This window comes from Hemiscyllium ocellatum, chromosome 1 (genome assembly GCF_020745735.1).
Source record: "Hemiscyllium ocellatum isolate sHemOce1 chromosome 1, sHemOce1.pat.X.cur, whole genome shotgun sequence".
NCBI classification, from domain to species: Eukaryota; Metazoa; Chordata; class Chondrichthyes; order Orectolobiformes; family Hemiscylliidae; genus Hemiscyllium; species Hemiscyllium ocellatum.
In genome coordinates this window covers 59739425-59762556 of record NC_083401.1, presented here as the reverse complement: position 1 = coordinate 59762556, position 23132 = coordinate 59739425, and the positions used below count along the sequence as shown (strand labels likewise).

The 23132-nt window shown below is 40.3% G+C and overlaps 2 protein-coding genes across 2 annotated transcripts in view; both read left to right on the top strand.

Annotated features, from left to right (window-relative positions):
• The window catches only part of LOC132823298 (kinesin-like protein KIF24), a 71427-nt gene extending 68947 nt beyond the window's left edge, over positions 1–2480 (top strand). The window contains exons 10-11 of the mRNA XM_060837401.1: positions 973–2321; positions 2419–2480. Of these exons, the coding sequence (XP_060693384.1) occupies positions 973–2321; positions 2419–2480 (1411 nt within the window). The remainder of the gene's footprint in view (positions 1–972; positions 2322–2418) is intronic.
• Positions 2481–2752: 272 nt separating this feature from the next.
• Positions 2753–23132, top strand: part of LOC132818601 (uncharacterized) — a 33713-nt gene continuing 13333 nt past the window's right edge. The window contains exons 1-2 of the mRNA XM_060829638.1: positions 2753–3510; positions 21654–21747. Of these exons, the coding sequence (XP_060685621.1) occupies positions 2810–3510; positions 21654–21747 (795 nt within the window). The 5' untranslated portion in view covers positions 2753–2809. The remainder of the gene's footprint in view (positions 3511–21653; positions 21748–23132) is intronic.

Sequence of the window (23132 nt, the reverse complement as noted above, 5' to 3'; positions counted from 1 at the left end):
GTGCATTGGGTACCAACAGAAGGAAACATGGCCATTTGGATTGCAAGTTTGTTAAGTTCTCAGCTAACCATGTTTAGCAATGACATCTTTAATTTTTTTTTGTTGTGCATGAACATTTCTACGCAGAGGACAGTTTAATTTTTATTTTTGCACTGTCACACCTGTGGGGCTGGATTTACTCCAATCCATCATGCTGAGAACCATGGCAATCATGCCATTTAATCATGGGAGGCTGTGTTGCAGTGTCCTAGCGGCAGGAGAATTTCCCTTGATTAAGATGCAGGGTAGCTATGAATGGTATGAGACTCATGGCTGGTGGACCAAGGTGTCAGTTCGCTCAATAATTAATGTACAAGTCAGGAGCAGAAGTAGGCCTCTGCTCTATAATTTGACGAGACCATGGCTGATTTGATTGTAGCCTTAGCTCTGTTTTCCTGACTACCCTCATATCTTTTGACTTCATTGTCAATCAAAAAACTGTCTAACTCTGCCTCAGAAATATTCAATGAACCATTCTCCATTGTCCTCTAAGGAAAAGATTTCCACAGCCTTAATACCTCTGGGAGAAAAAAAACAATATCTCCATCAAGGGACCTTAATCATGGGTGAAGCCCAACTCCTAAGGGACACTGGTTTTAATTGGACCTCCGAACATAACTGACTTGGGTTCACTGCTGGTTCTGTAATCAGTGGGTGAGGTGCTCATTTGCCCCACAAAATCTAGTCTGTGATATCTTAAAGGGAGCTACTTGAGCTTGATCTGCACATTACCTTCTTGCATAGTTGTCAGCAGGGATGTTTATGCAGAATTCTTGGTGTACCTCAGTTAGGAAGAAAAGCTTGCCTTTTAGAAAATAAATACAACATCCTAAATGAGAAAAATAAATTGAAGTTTCATGGAAAATGTTTTAATTTAATTTTATAAAAATTAAATTCTATGTTTTTAGCTAACCTGACTATTAATATTTCCAGGGTAAAAGAACTAAAGAGAGGAACCAAAACATCCAGCACAATACATAATAGATGTCAAGGAGCTAGAAGCCCATCTCCGAAACGTATTAAGGAAACACCTTGTACAACATGGAGAAAAAAATCAATACAGAAAAATGTGAAATCGAAAATTGAACAGTCTTCTTGTGAGACTAAAAATACAATACAGCCAAAATCAACATCATCAGTTTTTCATTCACCTAATGTTCTGAGTTCCACATCAAAAATAGCAAATAAAAATGCGCTTTTGCAGACCCCCTCAAAAGACATGTGGCTAAGTCACATTACACCCAATAAGGAAATCCTTAAGAAAGGTTCATTAAGTATCAACAAATGTTCAAAGGATAAGGGTTCAACCGATAAGAGCTGTAGGACTAAAGAGCGTTTTCTGACTAACCCCAAACCTGGAACATCCAAGATAATTCAACATGGACAAAGGAAAGATTTAATTTCAGAAAACCAATCTAGTGTAACTAAAAATGTGAAAGTTCAAGCTGTTTATCCCATTCAGAAAGAAATCATTTCAAAAACTAGATTTCACTGTACTGAACAGGTAATAAATAACTGTTCGTCCAATAAAAGAAATAGTTCTGAGAATTTTGAACATGTGTCTCACAAGACTCCAGAGTCAACTGTCAATATGCACCTTCTGCAAAAGGAACGGGAAAGACATTTGCATCTTTATCATCAACAACTCCAACTTCAACAATCACCATTGACACAAAAGAAGCTTGATTATCAACCGTTAAAGGAACTTCTCAGGCAATTCTATCAACCTAAAATTAGAATGGATGATGAGGAAATTAAATATATTTCGTCACTGCAGTGTGCGGTCCAAAGGTCAGATGATCAAAATGAATATAGTAGTAATTGTGATTCTTCTTATGATTATCAATGGCTGAATGATAGAGAAAATCAGACTGATCGTAGTAATCAACCGACCTTCTGTGAAGTATCAAAAGGAGAACTAAGTGGAAGAAATAAAGTTCAAGAATTTTTGTTTTCTCAGAATCAACATATGAGTCTCAGGGCAGAAGACAACAATAAAATTGCATCACTGTGGAATACAAGTGAAGATGGCACAAATGCCCATTCATCAGGAGCTAACTCCAAACAAACAGCATATTCACAAAACAGTATTGGTCAAGAGCACTTAAGTCGTTTATCAACTGACTCCAAAAATACTCCACAGAATAAAAATCAACATCTTTCAAATTGTCAACAAGATGGCAGAGCTGCTACTTCACAACATGCACAAATGAATAGTAATTTGTCTCTTGATTTAAAAGCTATCAAAGCTAGAGATATCACTTCATTTCAGTCGAGTAGAGGTATTGATTCCCATTTGACATTGCAATCTCCATTAAAAAGGGGAACAAAAGATGTGCAGACGTGTAATACAAACAATATAATTTTGTCCACTGACAGCATTTCAGAAGATTTATTGTTTGTTTCAGATTGTCAACATTCTACAGAGAAGCCAGCATTAAAGGCTACAATTCCTCTTGATGAAGAATTGATAATATCATGTAATCAGCTTTCTGCTGAGATGGATGTTTCACTGGTGCATCCATGTAACAATGCTGAAGTTTCATCACCACCATCCAGTTCTTTTGGAAAATGGATGGCTGAATCACATGACCATCTTGATAAGAGTAATAAATCTCCACCAGATCCTATCTTTCACAAGAAACAAATTTGTTGCAATCAAAATATTATTTCGAATAATGAAATTGAAGTGCTAATGTCTGTTCAAGGTAAAAATGACCAGTGTTCAAATATTAATGATCCTTATTGTAAAGACCTCAAAATTTCAACAATGCATTCACCAACTTTGTCAATGAACAACAGGAAAGACTGTCAAAAGCCTCAAAATCAAGAAGCATCAGTTGATGCCTCAGCATGTGATAATCTGCTTTCCAGTGGCACTAACCGCACAAGTGAATGTAATTGCGACAAACAAGGGGTTAAATGCTTTAAGTTAAGTGAATTCTCTGCTGATACTGAAGGGAGTGAAATTAGTTCTTCCATTTTACACTTGAATTGTGGCATATCTTCCTCTGCTGTGGATGAAACTATGGCATATCAGTGTTTTTCAGATGCTGGTGTGCAGAACACTACAGGTTTGTTTCTCAACCAAATGACTCTTCCAGATATCATTTCAAACCCAAGTCCCAATAATGAAACAACAGAACAGATTAAAAGTCTTGATCTGAAAGGATCACAGCAACAAGCAAAAGATTTGGAAACTGAAAGCAACACTGGAGAGACCCTCAATTTCCCTGAATTTCAATTTCAGGGGAAGTCGAATCATAAGGACTTGACAGATACATTAAAAGAAAAATTACTTCAGAGTACCTCTGTTCAGTCCAGCAATATTTCAGTAGAGCACAATTCTGTTCCTACTTTCCAAGAGTCTATCAACCAAGATATAATCAATAATGGAGCAACTGGCTATGCAGATGATAACCAATGTACAGATTTAAATTCTCAACACCTGCAGGCAGTGGAAAAAGTGCAGTAAGTATTAAACTATTTAAACTTCTTTAAATCAGATTTCTTTCTTACTTAAATATCATAACTTAGCCTGTAATATTAGTTGCAAATAGTTAATATAAATCTTGATAACTTTTAGCTAAAGCAATATTATAAATCTTGTTACTGGTGGCATACACACAGATAACTAATCTCAGCAAAATGAGGCGGCACAATAGTTCAGTGGTTAGCACTGCTGCCCTTCATTCCATGGGTGACTGTCTGTGTAGAGTTTGCACAGTCTCACTGTATGTGTTGGTTTCCTCCAGTGCTCCAGTTTCCTCCCACAGTCTAAAGATGTGTAGATTAGTGGTTTGGCCATGGGAAATGCTGGGTTACAAGGACAATTTGGGATGCTGTTTGGATGGTCGGTGTGGATTCAATGGGCTGAATGGCCTGCTTCCACACTGTAGGGATTCTATGAAAATTTTATTAATCCTTCTTGGGTAAAAAAATGAATAGCATAATGCTGGTTCTATTAATATTGAGGAGTCTGACTACAGGTTTCCATGTGTGTGATGTAAAGCTGACCACTTGCTTTGTGGATTATGCATCTGTGCATGCTTGGAGACCTTGAATGGAGGCTATCGTGATTTAAATCAGCTGAACAGCAGTTTAAAAGGAAGAAGGGAAGACAAAGAAAGCACATGGTGAAGACAGTGAAGGGGAGAGAGAGAGAGAGAGAGAAATTCACAACTAATCTTGGAGGAACTGTTGGGCGAAGTTCACAGCACAGAATCAGATAAATTAATTGTTGTTTTAAGTCTGTCCAATAGAAAGGCTGCAATAATGGGTACAGTGGATTCTTTCTTGATTATAAGTTTTTGGAGATAAGTCTCTTGATTAAACTTAAAATATAAGCCATAAGTATTAATTTAACCAGGGGCAGTGTTTGTAGAGGAATAAGACGGTGTTATTTTCTGGGTCTGTAGATTGTGAAAGAGCAAAAATGGCCTTTGCAGTGATACGTACTTCTTGTCAGATGTGGGAGTTTAAAGAGAGTTTAAGGGTTACTGCAGATTATATCTGCCATAAATGCTGTTGGATGCAAATGGATCGGTTGGAGAGACAAATAGAAGCGATGAGGAATTTGCAACAGCTACAGTATGTGATGGATGGCAGTTATAGAAAGGGGGGAAAGTCTCAGATACAGTCATATAGATGGGTTAACTCCAGGAAGGGTAAGAGAGGTAGGCAGCTAAAGCAGGAATCTTTTGTGGATATACCCATTTCAAACAGGTATGCTGTTTTGGAAAATGTAGGGGATGATGGATTCTCAGGGGAACATGGGGTGGGGGGAGTTGGGGGGGGAACCCAGGGAGATGGTGAGGAAAGAGATCGATCTGAGACGGCTGAGAACAGAAGGGAGTCAAACAGTCAGGGCAGGCAGGGACAAGGTAGGACTAGAAATTAAACTGCATTTATTTCAATGCAAGGGGCCTAACAAGAAAGACAGATGAACTCAGGGCATGGTTAGGAACATGGGACTGGGATATCATAGCAATTACGGAAACATGGCTCAGGGATGGGCAGGACTGACAGCTGAATGTTCCAGGATACAAATGCTACAGGAAGGATAGAAAGGGGGGCAAAAGAGGAGGGGGAGTGGCATTTTTGATAAGGGATAGCATTACAGCTGTGCTAAGGGAGGATATTCCCTGAAATACATCTAGGGAAGTTATTTGGGTGGAACTGAGAAATAAGAAAGGAATGATGATCATATTGGGATTGTATTATAGACCACCCCAATAGTCAGAGGGAAATTGAGAAACAAACTTGTAAGGAGATCTCAGCTACCTGTAAGAATGATAGGTTGGTTATGGTAGGGGATTTTAACTTTCCAAACGTAGACAGGGACTGCCGTAGTGTTAAAGGTTTAGATGGAGAGGAATTTCTTAAGTGTGTACAAGACAATTTTCTGATTCAGTATGTAGATGTACCTACTAGAGAAGGTGCAAAACTTGACCTACTCTTAGGAAATAAGGCAAGGCAGGTGACTGAGGTGTCAGTGGGGGAGCACTTTGGGGCCAGTGACCATAATTCTATTCGTTTTTAAATAGTGATGGAAAAAGGATAGACCAGATCTAAAAGTTGAAGTTCTAAATTGGAGAAAGGCCAATTTTGACGATATTAGGCAAGAACTTTCAAAAGCTGATTGGAGGGATGTTGGCAGGTAAAGGGACGGCTGGAAAATGGGAAGCCTTCAGAAATGAGATAACAAGAATCCAGATAAAGTATATTCCTGTCAGGGTGAAAGGGAAGGCTGGTAACTATAGGGAATGCTGGATCACTAAAGAAATTGAGGGTTTGGTTAAGAAAAAGAAGGAAGCATATGTCAGGTGCAGACAGGATAGATCGAGTGAATCCTTAGAAGAGTATAAAGAAAGTACGAGTATACTTAAGAGGGAAATCAGAAGGGCAAAATGGGGACATGAGATAGCTTTGGCAAATAGAATTAAGGAGAATCCAAAGGGGTTTTGCAAATATATTAAGGACAAAAGGGTAACTTGGGAGAGAATAGGGCCCCTCAAAGATCAGCAAGGCGATCTTTGTGTGGAGCCACAGAAAATGGGGGAGATACTAAATGAATATTTTACATCAGTATTTACTGTGGAAAAGGATATGGAAGGTATAGACTGTGGGGAAATAGATGGTGACATCTTGCAAAATATCCAGATTACAGAGGAGGAAGTGCTGGCTGTCTTGAAACGGTTAAAGGTGGATAAATACCCAGGACCTGATCAGGTGTACCCGAGAACTCTGTGGGAAGCTAGAGAAGTGATTGCTGGGCCTCTTGCTGAGATATTTGTATCATCGATAGTCACAGGTGAGGTGCCGGAAGACTGTAGGTTGGCAAACGTGGTGCCACTGTTTAAGAAAGGTGGTAAGGACAAGTTAGGGAACTATAGACCAGTGAGCCTGACCTCGGTGGTGGGCAAGTTGTTTGAGGGAATCCTGAGGGAAAGGATGTACATGAATTTGGAAAGGCAAGGACTGATTCAGGATAGTCAACATGGCTTTGTGTGTGGGAAATCATGTCTCACAAACTTGATTGAGTTTTTTGATGAAGTGCAGAGCAGTAGATGTGATCTATATGGATTTCAGTAAGACGTTCGACAAGGTTCCCCATGGGAGACTGATAAGCAAGGTTAGATCTCGTGGAATACAGGGAGAACTAGCCATTTGGATACAGAACTGGCTCAAAGTGGAAGACAGAGGGTGATGGTGGAGGGTTGTTTTTCAGACTGGAGGCCTGTGACCAGTGGAGTGCCACAAGGATCGGTGCTGGGCCCTCTACTTTTTGTCATTTACGTAAATGATTTGGATGTGAGCATAAGAGGTACAGTTAGTAAGTTTGCAGATGACACCAAAATTGGAGGTGTAGTGGACAGCAAAGAGGGTTACCTCAGATTACAACAGGATCTTGACCAGATGGGCCAATGGGCTGAGAAGTGGCAGATGGAGTTTAATTCAGATAAATGCGAGGTGCTGCATTTTGGGAAAGCAAATCTTAGCAGGACTGATACACTTAATGGTAAGGTCCTAGGGAGTGTTGCTGAACAAAGAGACCTTGGAGTGCAGGTTCATAGCTCCTTGAAAGTGGAGTCGCAGGTAGATAGGATAGTGAAGAAGGCGTTTGGTATGTTTTCCTTCATTGGTCAGAGTACTGAGTACAGGAGTTGGGAGGTCATGTTGCGGCTTACAGGACATTGGTTAGGCCACTGTTGAAATATTGTGTGCAATTTTGGTCCCTGTTCTATCAGAAAGATGTTGTGAAACTTGAAAGGGTTCAGAAAAGATTTACAAGGATGTTGCCAGGGTTGGAGGATTTGAGCTACAGGGGGAGGCTGAACAGGTGGGGCTTTTTTTCCCTGGAGCATCGGAGGCTAAGGGGTGACCTTATAGAGGTTTACAAAATTATGAGGGACATGGATAAGATAAATAGGCAAAGTATTTTACCTGGGGCCGGGGAGTCCAGAACCAGAGGGCATAGGTTTAAGGTGAGAGGGGAAAGATATAAATGAGACTTAAGGGGCAACCTTTTCCCACAGAGGGTGGTACATGTATGGAATGAGCTGCCAGAGGATTTGGTGGAGGCTGGTACAGTTGCAACATTTAACAGGCATTTGGATGGGTTTATGAATAGGAAGGGTTTGGAGGGATATGGGCCGGGTGCTGGCAGGTGGGACTAGATTGGGTTGGGATATCTGGTCGGCATGGACGCATTGGACCAAAGGGTCTGTTTCCATGCTGTACATCTCTGACTCGTTGATGAAAGGCACAAATATGAAATTTAGTTAAAGTAGGCGTATGGTCAACTTTATTAACCACATCTGAAATAATAAACAATGTGAAATGAGATGAGCAGTGCTCTGAGACTATTCAAAGGGCCTCTCAAAAAGTTGCAGATGAGGATTTTTTGACCTGATTTTGCAAAGGCTTGGTTTCTGGATGCATTATTTTGAGCTGCAGGAGCAATTTGGATGTAATCACTGAACACAGTAAGAGAAGAAAGCCTGACATAGATATGCGGACAGTTATTGCAGCTTCATGAGGTCTTCAACCTGAAAAACATGTGGAAGGAGAAGACATTGAAAAGAGGTTTTGGCAATGACCATTAAGCACATGCTGAGAACACCAGTTCCATTTGGGTCTGAGTTGGGATCAGTGCCTGAGCAGACTACGCTTCATTATGTAGTTTTGTCATTTACTTGAAACCCAACTGGAACCTTGAAGCAGGACTAGGGTGACCCTTCCAGAGAGTTTCCCTCACATTCTATGTTAGTGGATCTTTCCAGGTAGGAGATTGTAACATCAATCACATATAAGTTGTCATTTGTACCTTTTTTGTTCAGCACCAGTGAACCAGTTCAACTATGCATGTTAAAAACAAAGCACTGTTGAAAACAAATCCCTTCAAAGTAAACTTGAGTTAAAAGGTGATTTCCAATGTACTTACCGGCCACAGGAGTGAGGGCTTGAAATAAGTTAATACAGTAAGTATGTCACAGGAGTGAGCGCTTGAAGTAAGAAACAGTTAGGAATCCTACTTCAGATACAGCAAGCAATGGCAAAAGTATAAGTATAGTGATTAAACCAATAAACGGGTGAATAAAGCATCAGTGAGGAGGGACAAGTAGGAGTGTAAGGAATAAATTAAATGAGGCGCAAGCACAAATTCAAATTGAAGATTGTGATTATAGTAGCCAATAATGAGATATGGCTGTAGGATGGTTAGGATTTGGACCTAAATATGCCAGAATATAAGATTTACAGACAGAGAGGAAAAATGGTGCAGCAGCAGTGGAGTAGCCTTACTGATTAAAGATCAAATCACTTCAACGGTGAGGGAGGTTATAACAAGGGGAAACCATCCAGTGGGGATGTTATGGGTAGAACTGAAGAAAAGTCAAGGATCCAGAAGTTTAATAAGTGTTTTTTTATAGATCTCTTGGTAGCAACTTTGAAGTGCTGGGTTGTATTAATACAGAAATGAGGCAAGTATGTCGCAAAGGAAGGATGAAATGAGACAGAGACTGTCCACGGTAAACTGGAAAAAATCTGCTCATGGGTAAATCAACTGAAGAACAGTGGAGGATGTTCAAAGAAATATTTAATGCAATTTACAACCAGTTTATACCCTGAGAGGGAAATGCTTCACAGGGGGAAAAAAAGCCACAGATAACTAAAGAGATGGGGACAACAAAAAAACTAAAAGAAAAGGTTGACAAAAATGCAAAACAAAAGCACTAATGCCACTGAATTGGAAAGGTACAAAGCCCAGCAAAGCAATTCAAGCTATTAGAAGGAATTATAAAAGACAATAAATGAAAGGGGTATCAAAGTCAATAATAAGAAATTGTATAGCAATATAAAAGGCGATTGTGTGGTCAGTTGTAATGTTGGGGATATTATCAATGACTGAGGAGAAACAAAGGTCACATTGATATATTTTGCCTCAGTGCTTACAGCAGAAAGGGAGAAAAGTTTTCTGGAAATCCCACGGAAATTAATAGTGGACTGTGGACAGGAACTAAATAAAATTAATCTAAGTAAAACAATAATAAGGGAATGAACTGAACTAAAGAGTGACAAGTCTCCAGGACCCGATGGTTTCTATGAGAGAGTGTTAAAGGAAGTAGGGGAGCACTTTGTCACTGCCCTAACTATAAACTTTGAGTTCCTTAGATACAAGTTGTTGCTCTGGATTAGAAAATTACATGTCAGTCCACGTTTTAAGGATGGCGAATGAGGAAAATCAGGGAATGACAAACTAGGTAGCCTAATATCTATGGTGGGGAAATTGTTGGAGTCTATAATCAAGAATAGAGTAACTGAACACCTTTAAAAATTTCAATCGATCAAGAAGAGTCAGCATGGATTAATGACAAGTAGGTCATACACGAGAAACCTTACTGAATTTTTTGAAGAGGTGACTAAGCTAGTGGAATAGGGAATGTCTATGGATGCTATTTATATGGATTTTCAGAAGCCATTTGATAAAGTCTCGTGTAAGAAACTGCTAACTAAGGTATGTGTCCAACAAGCTGAAAATGTGTTGCTGGAAAAGCGCAGTAGGTCAGGCAGCATCCAAAGAGCAGGAGAATTGACGTTTTGGGCATGAGCCCTTCTTCAGGAATGAGGAAAGTGTGTCCAGCAGACTAAGATAAAAGGTAGGGAGGAGGGACTTGGGGGAGGGGCATTGGAAATGCGATAGGTCCAACAAACTGAGGACATATTACCGACGTGGCTGGGAAATTGGTTGAATGGCAGGGGACAGTAGGTACTAAATTGTCAGGGTGTGACTATTGGTGTCTCACAAGTGTGTTAGGGACTCAATCATTCACATTCATTATTAACAACTTGGAAATTGGAATAGAAAGTCATTATATCCAAATTTGCCGATAGCACAAAGTTAGGTAGCATGTCGGTGGTGTAAATGATAGAATAAAAGTAAAATATCGATAGCAGCAAAAACATAAATTGCTGGCAAGGTCTGGCAGCATCTGTAGAGAGAAATTAGTGTTAATGTTTTGGGTTCAGTGACCTTTCCTCAGAACTGATAGTAGCTTGCAAAAATTTGTTTTTTATGCAGAAGATCAGGAGGAATAAGGAGTAAATGATGTGGAAATAGAGCCCAAAGAGAGAAGAACAGTTGGACAGACAAAGGCATGGAAAAGAGAATGAATATCTTATTATTGGCAAAGAATGGATGGTGTGTAATAGGAGACCATGTGGTGTGTGGGAACTGGGGTAAGGACATAGGAGAAAGTGCCTCAAACCCTAACAATGTTAAGTTAGATATTGAGTCCAGAAGGCAATGGAGTTCCCAAGTACAAAATGAGGTACTGTTCTCCCAGCTTGTGCTGAGCTGCATTGGAGCACTGCAGTAGGCCTGGGGCGGAAATATTGGCCACCGAACCTGGTGGTGTGTTGAAATGGTAGGTAACTGGAAGCTCAGGGTCTCTTTTATGAACAGAACCTAGGTGTTCTGCGAAGCAGTCGCCCAGGATATGCTTTATTTCCTCAATGTAGAGGAGACCACATTGTGACCAGTAAATGCAGTAGACTAGATTGAATGAGTGAAGTGCAGGTTAAGTGCTGATTTACCTGGAAGGTGTGTTTGGGCCCTTGGACACTGAGGAGGGAAGAAGTGAATGGGCAGGTATTACACCATCTGCAGTTGCTGGGGAAGGTAAAATATAGATAGACTAGGTGAATGGGACAAATTATGACAGATGGATCTCAATAGAAGCAACCGTGAGGTTATCTGTTTGGAGCACAAAAGGATAGATCAGGATATTTTCCACATGGAATGAAGTTAAATACAGTGAATGTCCAAAGAATCTTGGGGGTTCAGGTGCTACAAATATTTGCAAAAAATATTCTAGAAGGCTAATGGGTTGCTGGCCAATAAATCTAGAGGACTGGATTACAAGGATGCAGAAGTTATACTGCTGCTATATAAAACTCTGCTTAGACCCCACTTGGAGTATTGTGAGCAGATCTGGACACCACATGTTAGGAAGGCTATGTTGGCCTTGGAGGGAGTACAATGCAAGTTAACAAGAATAATACCTGAACTTAGGGTTGAAGTTATGAGGAGAGCTTGTACAGACTCAGCCTATTTTCTCTAGAATTCAAAAGATTAAGTGCTGATCTGACTGAAGTATTCAAGAAATCAGCATGAAAAGTCAGAAAGATAAAGATAAACTGTTTACATTGATTGGAGCTTCTAGAACTACAGGGGGTGAATAGACTGAAAATTAGGGCCAGATCATTCAGTAGAGACATTAGGAAGCACTTCTACACACAAGCTTTTAAACTTCCTTCCACAAATGCAGTTGATACTACACATTGTAAATTTTAAATTTGAGATTTTTGTAAATTTTGGTTAATGCACCAAGTATTTAGAACCAACTCAATAAATTAACAACACAAATACAGGTTAATCAGTACAATCTGATAGAACATTACAGCACAGTACATGCCCTTCAGCTCTCAATGTTGCGCCTGCCTGTGGAAGCAACCTGAAGTCCATCTTTCCTACACGATTTCATTTTCATCCATATGTTTATCCAATGACCATTTAAATGCCCTTAAAGTTGGCGAGTATACCACTGTTGCAGGCAGAGTGTTGCACGCCCCTGCTACTCTGAGTAAAGAAACTACCTGACATCTGTCCTATATCTTATCACTCCTCAATTTAAAGCTATGTACTTCATGCTAGCCATCACCATCTGAGGAAAAAGGCTCTCACCGTCCACCCTGTCTAACCCTATGATTATCTTGCATGTCTCAATTAAGTCACCTTTCAACATTCTCTCTAATGACAAAAGCCTCCAGTCCCTCAGACCTTCCTCGTAAGACCTTCCCTCCATACCAAGCAACATCCTAGTAAATTGTCTCTGAACCCTTTCCAAAGCTTCTACATCCTTCCTATAATGCGGTGACTAGAACTGTACACAGTACTCCACGTATAGCCACACCAGAGTTTTGTACAGCTGCAACATGAACTCATGGCTCTGGAACTCAATCCCTCTACCAATAAAAACTAACACGCTGTATGCCTTCCCAACTACCAATCAACCTGGGTGGCAACTTTGAGGGATCTATTTACATGAACACAGATCTCTCTGCTCATCTACACTGCCAAGAATCTTTCCATTAGCCCAGTACTCTTTATTCCTGTTGTTCCTTCCAAATTGAATCACCTCACACTTTTCTGCATTAAACTCCATTTGCCACTTCTCAGTCCTGCTCTGCCAACTTAGCTACATCCCTCAGTAACCTGTAACATCCTTCGGCACTGTCCGCGACTCCACCAACCTTAGTGTCATCCGCAAATTTACTAACCCACCCTCTACACCCTCATCCAGGTAATTTGTGAAAATGACAAACAGCAGTGAACTCAAAGTAGATCCTTGCAGTACACCACTAGTAACTCAACTTCAGGATGAAAATTTCCCATCCACCACCACCCTCTGTTTTCTTTCAGCTTGCCAATTTCTGATCCAAACCATTAAATCACCCTCAATCCATATTTTGTGCAGTAGCCTACCGTGGGTGACCTCATCAAACGCTTTACTGAGATCCATACACACCATATCAACTGCTTTACCATCATCCACGTGTTTGGTCACCTTCTCAAAGAACTCAATAAGGTTTGTGAGGCATGACCTACCCTTCACAAAACCGTGTTGACTTTGCCTAATCAACTTATTCCTTTCTAGATGATTATAAATCCTATCTCTTATAACCTTTTTCAACACTTTGCCCACAATTGAAGTAGGGCTCACTGGTGTATAATTACATGGATTGTCCCTACTCCCTTCTTGAACAAGGGGACAACATTTGCTATCCTCCAGTCTTCTGACACTATTCCTGCAGACAATTATGACACAAAGGCCAAAGCTGAAAGCTCTTCAATCTCCTCCCTAGCTTCGCAGAGGATCCTAGGATAAATCCCATTTGGCCCAGGGGACTTAACTATTTTCACACTTCCCAGAATTACTAACGCCCTCTCCTTGTGAACCTCAATCCTGTCTAGTCTATCTCCTGTTGCCTCGGACTGCCCACACAACTTCCCACTACTGTCCTTGATTGGTCTTAATCATTCCTTTTATCCTGATATACCTATAGAAAGCTTTAGGGTTTTCCTTGATTCTTTCTGCCAGTGACTTCTCATGTCCCCTCCTGGCTCTTCTTTGTTCTCTCTTTAGGTCTTTCCTGGCTAGCTTCTAACTCTCAAGCGCCCTACTTAGCCTTCATGTCTCATTCTAACATAAGTTGCCTTGTTCCTCTTGACAAAAGATTCAATTTGCTTAATAAACCACGGCTCCCTCATACTTATAAGATGCATACTTATCAAGGACATGCAGTAGCTATTCCTTCAAAAGCTCCAGATTTCAATTATGTCCATTCTCTGCAGTTTCCATACTCTATCTTATGCATCCTAAATCTTGCCTAATCGCATCATTATTGCATTTTCCCCAGTTAGAACTCTTGCACTGCAGTATATACATATCCCTTTCCATCGCTAAAGTAAACATAACCAAATTGTGGTCACTATCACCAAAGTGTTCACCTACCTCCAAATCTCACACCTGGCCGGATTTATTACCCGATATCAAATCCAATGTGGCTTCACCTGTTTTTGGCCTATCTACATACTGTGTCAAGAAATCCTCCTGCACACATTGGACAAAAACTGACCCATCTAAAGTACTCAAACTATAGTATTCCAGACAATGATTGGAAAGTCTTCCATAACAACTACCCTGTTACACTCGCTCCTATCCAGAATCATCTTTGCAATCCTTTCCTCTACATCTCTGGAACTATTTGGAGGCCGACAGAAAACTCAATAAAGTGACCTCTCCTTTCTTTCTAACCTCAATAGATGAGTCCTCAAATGTCCTTTCTGCCACTGTAATATTATCCTTGTCTTACAATACCACACCTCCCTCTCTTTTACCATCTTCTCTGTTCTCACTGAAATATCCAAATCTCAGAACCTGCAACAACCGTTCCTGTCCCTGCTCTATCCAGGTTTCCAAAATGGCCATAACATCGAAGTCCCAGGTCCCAACCCATGCTGCAAGTTCACCCACCTTATTCCAGATGCTCCTGGCGTTCAAACCACCTTCCTATTTGCCGGTGCACCCTTGCAACCTTGAAACCATATTTCAGACCTCACTACTCTCAAACTCCTGGGCAATGGAGCTACAATTTAGGTTCCCATTCCCCTGCTGAATTAGTTGAAACCCTCCTGAAGAGCAATAGCAAATCCCTCCACCCCAGGATATTGGTATCCCTCTGGTTCAGGTGTAGACCATCCTGTTTGTAGAGGTCCTACCTACCCCAGAATGAGCCCCAATATCCAGGAATCCAAAACCCTCCCTCCTGCACCATCCCTGTAGCCACTTGTTCAACTCCTCTGTCTCCTTCTTCCTCATCTCGCTAGCACATGGCATGGGTAACAAACCAGAGATAACAACTCTGTTTGTTCTAGCTCCAAGATTCCACTCTGCCTTAAATCCCCATCTCTTTTCTGACCTATGTCATTAGTGCCTGTGTGGACCACGACTTGGGGCTGCTCCCCCTCCCCTTCAAGGATCCCGCATACGTGATCTGAGACATCACAAATCCTGGCATTTGGGAAGCAATACACCAACCGTGAACCTCCTAACTGTCCCCCCCAGTATGGAGTCCCTAATGACTAATGCTCTGTTCCTCTCTCCCCTTCTCTTCTGAGCAACAGGGACAGACTCTGTGCCAGAGACCTGTACCCAATGGCTTAGCCCTGGTAAGTCACCTCCCTCCCCCAACAATATCGAAAATTGTATACTTATAATTGAGGGAACAACCACAGGGGATCCCTGCACTGTCTGTCGATTCCCTTTCCGTCCATTGGCTATAACCCATCTGCCTTTTTCTTGTACCTGAGATGTGACTGCTTCCCTGTAATTCCCCTCAATAACCCCCTCTGCCTCCTGAATGATCCGAAGTTCATCAACTCCAGCTCCAGTCCCCTAACACGGTTTTCGAGGAGCTGGAATTGGGTGCATTTCCTGCAGGTGAAGTCAGCAGGGACATTTGAGGTGATCCTTACCTCCCACCTTCTGCAGGAGGAACATTCAACTGCCCTAACTGCCATTTCCACTATTCTAAATCCCCAAAGAGACTATTGAAAATTAAATAACTTAAAAAAAGTTTCCTTACCAATCTGGTGCACAGAACCTTTTTTTTGGATAAACTTACAGAGACATGATTACAAGGAAATCAAAGATGGAACTAAATATTCAGGGCTATGTGACTTTTTGAAAGTTAACAATCTCACAACACCAGATTATAGTCCAACAGGTTTATTTGGAAGCACTAGCTTTTTAAGCATTGCTTCTTCATCAGGTAGCTGTGGAGCAGGACCATAAGACACAGAATTTATGAGAAAAGGTTAGTGTCCTGCAACTGAAATGACGTACAGTGGAACCTCAAAAATCCGGCATTCAAATTTTTTGAATATTGGATTATTAAGCAAGATTGCAAGGTCCCAATGCTTGGCTAAAGTATGTTATGCAGCATTCGATTACCTGGAATTCAATTAACTGAACAAAATACTCCCCACCCCATTATATAAATATGTCCTTCACATAATCAAGGTTCCTCTGTGTTGAACAAACCTAGATTGCTGTTAAGTCTTTCATCTTTTAGAAGGGATTGCAGGTTTTAGTTCATTAGTATGTAATCCTAGAAACCTTAAGTTATCTCGAGAATGTGACTTAAAAGAAGTTCTGGTATGTAAATATTAATGAACTGAAACCTGCAATCCATTCTAAAAGATGAAAAACTTAACCGCAATCTAGGTTTGTTCAATATATCATTTCAGTTGCATGACACTGTAACGTTTTGCTATAAATTGTCTTTTGCTCCTGCTCCAGAGATACCTAGTGCTCCAAAAGCTAGTGCTTCCAAATAAACCTGTTAGACTATAACCTGGTATTGTGTAATTTTTAACTTTGTTCACCCCAGTCCAACACTGGCTCCTCCACCTTTTGAAAAAGTAGATAAGAAAGAAAGAGTGGTTGGGTAGCTTCGTTGGTACAGAATGGAATTAATATGATAGCAAAAAATAAGCTTGGATCAGAAGATGTAGAATCCATTTGAAAAAGTGAAGGAGGACACTAGTAGTCTGTAGGCCCCTTAACATATAGCTGTATGGTAGAATAGAGAATAAATTAGGAAGTATTGCAGTGAACTGGGAAAGAAGTTTAGCAGCAAAGACGGTCGAACAATAGCAGGCATTTTAAGAAAATAGTCATGGCTCACTGCAAAGATATATTGCAGTGAAGGAGAAGGATTCTAGGAAGTGAATAAGTCAACTGTGGTTAACCAGGGAAATAATGATTGGATGTCTTGTCTTTCAATTTGATACTATGTGGCAATGTTAATGTTAAGGCAGAGGATTGAGAAAGTTTTAAAAATTAACGAAAGGCAACCAAAAAAGAATAATAAAGGAGAAATAAACGGAGGGTAAAATTGCAGTAATATCAAGAAAGACTGCAAGAGCTTTTTTAAATATATAAAAAGGAAGAGAACAAGGCCACGATTAACATTGGTCCCTTTCGAGAATGAGACTGGGGAAATAATCATGGGGAGCCAGGAAATGACAGCAGAGTTAAATAAATAGTGTGTTAGTCTTCCCATGAGAAGATGTTGATAACATTCCCAAATTACAAAATAATCAAAGAACAAAAAGAGGAATCATAGAGATGTACAGCACAGAAACACACACTTTAGTTCAACTCATCCATGCCGACCAGATATCCTAAATTAATTCAGTCCCATTTGCCAGCATTTGGCCCATATCCCTCTCAACCCTTCCTATTCATATACCCATCTAGGTGCCTTTTAAATGATGTAATTGTACCAGCCTCCGCTTCCTCTGGTAGTTCATTACACACACACACACACACACACACACACACACACACACACACACACACACACACACACACACACACACACACTACATGAAAAGGTTGCCTCTTAGGTCCGTTCTAAATCTTTCCCCTCTCACCTTAAACCAATGCCTTGTAGTTTTGAACCCCCTACCCTGAGGAAAAGAACTTGTCTATTTTACCCTATCCATGCTTCTCATGATTTTATAACCTCTAAGTTCCCCACTCAGCCTCTGACACTCCAGGGAAAATAGCCCCGATAGCTCAAATCCTCCAACCCTGGCAACAGGAAAGGAAATAAATACCACATTTATCACAAGAAAAAGTGTGCTAGAGAAACTAATATGGCTGAAGATGGATAAGTCCCTGGACTTGAAGGAGTGCAATCTAGGATATTAAAGGAGCACAGATAATGCAATATAAATAAATATATAAATACAAAATAGAATAGGAATAAGCCATTCCGTTCTTTGAGTAAGCTCCATCATTTGGTGTGATCATGTCTGATCATCTCGTTGTAAATGTGATATTCTGTTTCTGCTTTTGACCCATGCCATTTGGTTACTTCAGCCCTAAGAAATATATCTATCTCCTTGAAAACATTCAATGCTTTGGCCTCACCTGCTTTCTGTATAAGAGAATTCCACAGGCTCACCACTCTTCGATGAAGAAATTTCTCCTCAACTCAGTTCTTAATGGCCTTTGTTGGAGCCTTGACCCTTGGTTCTGAACTCCCCACTCATCAGGAACATTCTTCTTACATTTACCCTGTTTAGTCTTGTAGAATTTTATAGGTATTGATGACTTGAAGAATGGAGGATCTGAATATTATTCAAATTGAGAAAGACTGCAGAAAGCTACAGAACAGGGATTTAGGAGTCCCCATTCATTAATCACAAAAAGCTCATTTTTAAGTTCAAGAACTAAGAGGGAAGGACTTTATTTAAAAGGGAATGGAACATAAAGGTAGGGACAAGGTGCTAGTCACATCACAGCTGGAATACTGTGAATAGTTTCAGGACACTTATCTAAAGAAAGATATACTTGCATTGCAGTGTAGAGAAGGAATCACTGGGCTGATACCTTATTTGGAGGTTTTAAAAGGAGAGGTTGAGTAAGTTAAACATGTACTGTCCGGGATTCAGAGGAAACTTTATTGAAACATACAAGATTTTTAGGGAACTTGATGCAGAAAAATTACTTTCCCTGTGTGAAAGTCTTGGACAAGACAGATGAAGAGAAATTTCTGAGGTTGGTGAATCTAGATTTTTCTTGCAAAACTGGGTTTGATTGTTAGGTATATTCAAGGCTGTGATAGGAAACTTTAATTTGTAAGGGTCTAAGGGTTTTAGGGAAAAGGCGGGATAATGGGGTTGAGGATTCTCAGATTAGTCATGATCTAACTGACTGACAGAGCAGATTCAGTGGCCTGCATGGACGATGTATGCTCCTATTTTTTATTGTCTCGTGGAGTACTAATTCCTTTCTGAATAATTGTTTGTAGGGAGTTCCCTACCACTGAAGTTAAACTGATTGTTCTATAATTGCTGGATTTATCCTTACAACCTTTCTTCAGTAAGCTGTTATGAGTGCAGTTCTCCAGTGGTCTTGTACCTTCCCAAGTTACTGACAAGAATGAAAGATTATGACCAGTGCCTCACTTCCTTCAAAATCCTTGGATGCATCTCATCTTGTTCCGGTACCTTGTCAACTTTAACAATAGTCTATCAAAGACTTGTTCCTTATTGATTTTAAACTCTTTTGGTGATGGTCTTTCCTCCTCTGTCACCTTGTCCTAAGCAATATCCTTTTGTAAAGACAGATGCAAACTATATATTTATTGTTGAAAATGTGTTGCTGGAAAAGCACAGCAGGTCAGGCAGCATCCAAGGAGCAGGAGAGTCGACGTTTCGGACATGAGCCCTTCTTCAGGAATCTGCAGTCCTCACTTTCTCTTATATATTTATTGCCTCTGCCATGCTCCCTGCAGCAATGTATAAAATTCCCTTTTTGGTTTCTAACTGGCCCTACTCCTCCTCTGACCACTCACTCATTATTTATATGCCGAGAAGATTTTGGGATTCCCTTTTGTTAGCTGATAGTGTTTTCTTATAATTCCTCTTTGCTTCTCTTGTTTTTTTCACCTTGCCTCTAAATCTTCAGTATTCTTCTCTGATTCTAAGTTGTATTTTCTGTCTTTCACCTGTCATCAGCACTTTTTTTTTCTTTTTAATATTAATTCCTACCACCCTTTATCATACAGGGAACACTGGATTTGTTTGTCCAATCTTTCCAATTTGAGGGAATGTACCTTCACGATTGTACTTCAACCACCTGCTCTTTGAAGGTAGTCCATTATTCACTTACTGTTTTGTCCTGCAAAACTGTTGTTCTAGTCAATCCTGCCTAGTCCTGTTCTTGCCACGTGAAGTAAGCACTCTTCCAATTGATTATTTATTACTCTAGTTTGTTTTGTCATCTTCAGCACATACTGAATCTTATGATACAATGATCATTGTCTCGTAAATTGTTCCTCATTGACACTTGGCCTACTTATTTCCAAGGACCAAGTCAAACCATGTCTTTCTGTTGGACTGGACACATACTGCTGTTGGAAATTCTCAACACAATCCAGGAATGCTTGAACACTTGCTCCTTGCTGCCCCTTAAGCTGAAAGTATCCCAGTTTATATTAATGTAATTGAAGTCCCCAGTTAAAACTACTCCACATTTAATTTCCCTGCAGATTTGTTCCTCTACTTCTTTTCCACTAGTTGGTCTCAACTACACCAAGCAATGAAATTGTGCCCTTTCTCTTTCTTAGTCCGAGCCAAACTGACTCTGACCTTGAACCCTATCTGAGATGTCCTCTTTATCCAGCAGTGCAATGCCCTCCTCAACCAATATTACAACCCCACCTCCTTGCTACCCCTCCTTTCCTTCCTTTTCTATCTTTCCTGAACAACTTTTATCCAGGAATATTTAAAATCCAGTCTTTCCCTTCCATAAGCCAAGACTCCCATCACAGCTACAACATCATGGAAATTAGGATCTGGACTTTGCTATCTGACACTGCAGTGTTCCCAGGTTTAATTGAAGCATTCAAAAGTGAACTGTTATCTGAAGAGACAAAATTTGCAGGGCTGTTAGGGAATAGGCACAGAAGTGGGTCTTGGTAAGTTGCACCTGCAGACAGCAAACATGGAGACAATGGGCTAAATTACGACATTCTGACCTGTAAACATTCTGTCATTCTCTGGGTGATATTTGTTTTCCTAATCAAAGTACGTAACTTTACATTTCTGTATTCTGAAGTTCATTTGACATTTTCTAATGTTGTTCTGTTTATGTTGCCTTTCTTTAATAGAATACATAACACCATCCCACCAATTACATCTCTTTCCCTGAAATGACCAATGAAGCTCAAACCCCTTCTCCAAGTAAAATCCAAAATGTGGTGAAGAACTGTGCAAATAGGATAATCTAATTTCTGACCCTCCAAAGAGCCATTTAATTAACTGATCCATTATGGCCAGAATCTCAAAACATTCATATGTTCTGTTTCACTGTTGAGATTTTCTTCACTTTTAGTTGGGAAACACAAACTATATCTCCTCTGTTATGTATCCACAATTTTTTTGTTCCAGGCAAATAAGGATGCAGAAACTCATGAAGATGATTCTTTTTTCCCTCTGTACATGCAGTTAGTGTATAGTCAGCAGCCTACAGGTCTCTGAGCAAGAAAAATTGTTGATAATAACTGAAGGAAGCATAATGATATCAGATGCCCTACTATTCAAAGATGCAAAAAACAAATATAGGTCCAAATAACTGTTTTCTGCAGTGCTAATTTGAAGATGAAATGTATATGCACACAGTAGAAATGACAGTATTCGAGGTTTCAAAAAGGTTCCTGGCATTGTTTTAAAGTCTGTGTAAATCTAATTGAAGTAATAAAAAATTGATATTTTTGTGAATCTGCAACGTGTTATCATTTTGTTCACTGGGGAGAGGCTTTGGTCCATTTTGTTCTTGGTTTTAATGTTTCTTTTGCCATTTATTAGTATGTGTTTTTTGTCTATGTATGCAGTAGATTCCAATTAAACTCTCTATGTATTGATTTAACTTCAAGAAGCATTACTTTCAAACTGCTTTGTTCTTTGCCAGGAAACTTATTGTCCAAGCCCATTGTGAACATCTAGAAGACATGCTGGGTCTTTTTGAAAAGGAAGAATGTCTGCTGAACAAACTAAGTATGCTGGTAAGGCAATATTTACAATCCCAAACTTGGACAAAGTGAAAGAATATTTATAGATAACTGAAACATTCAATAAGAGAAAAAAATCTGCAATCACATACTGTGAGCAACAATTTTAAACCACTAAAGTTAGGGTTTTGATCGCATGTTTAAAAATCTCAGCTGGTGATGAAGTGAGCTTTTCAAGTGGTCATTCTGAAACAGACGTGTAGGGTGACTTTCAAATTCCTACCATCCTGTTCCCCATAAACATGGTGTATCTCTCAATGCCTTTGTCTCTGCCTGAAGGATTGCCATCCAGGTGTAAAGATAAACGTTAGAAGTAGAAAGGTACTATTTTTAACACTCATTAAATAATGAGATGTTTATCTGCAGAGAAAGCAGATGTAAGTTTGTTGCAATCAATTTATCGGGCGCAGCAAGGAGCTGATGAGAAGGTAAATCATTGCTTTAAAAACTTCGGTTGTGAATAAGCAGAGCGCACGCTGGGCAGAAGTGCTCAGGATGACTGAGTAAGTGAAGTAATATATTTGAGCGGTTGCATTACCCAAAACACTATTTAGGTAGTGTCTCCCATCCGTTCTCCACCTCTTACCAACAAAAAAGGTTCTGTGCACCAGATTGGTAAGGTAACTAGATTTTAAAAAATTTTTTATCTTTCAATAGTCTCTTTGGGAATTTAGAGTAGTGGGAATGGCAGTTAGGGCAGTTGAATGTTCCTCCTGCAGAACGTGGAAGGAAGGATCACCACTCGTGTCCCTGCTGACTTCATCTGCAGGAAATGCATCCAACTCCAGCTCCTCAAAAACCATGTTATGGAACTGGAACTGATGAACTTTTGAATCATTCAGGAGGTGGAGGAGGTTATTGAGGGAGTTACAGGGAGGCAGTCATACCTCAGGTACAAGAAAATGGCAGATGGGTTACAGCCAGGGGACAGAGGAGGAACCGGCAGACAGTGCAGAGGTCACCTGTGGCCATTCCCCTCAATTACAAGTATACCATTTTGGATATTGTTTGGTGGGGGGCAGGGGATGACTTATCAGGGCTAAGCCATGGGGTACAGGTCTCTGGCACAGAGTCTATCCCTGTTGCTCACAAGGGAAGAGGAGAGTAGCAGAGCATTAGTCATCGGGGGTGGCATAGTTAGGGGGACAGATAGGAGGTTCAGTGGGAATGAGAGAGATTCAAGGTTGGCATATTGCCTCCTAGGTGCCAGGGTTCGTGATGTCTCGGATCACATTTTCGGGATCCTTGAGGGGGAGGGGGAGCAGCCCCAAGTCGAGTTCCACACAGGCACTGACATAGGTTGGAAAAGGGATGGGAATTTCAGGCAGAAATTCATGGAGCTAGAGTGGAATCTTGGAGCTCGAACAAACAGAGTTATT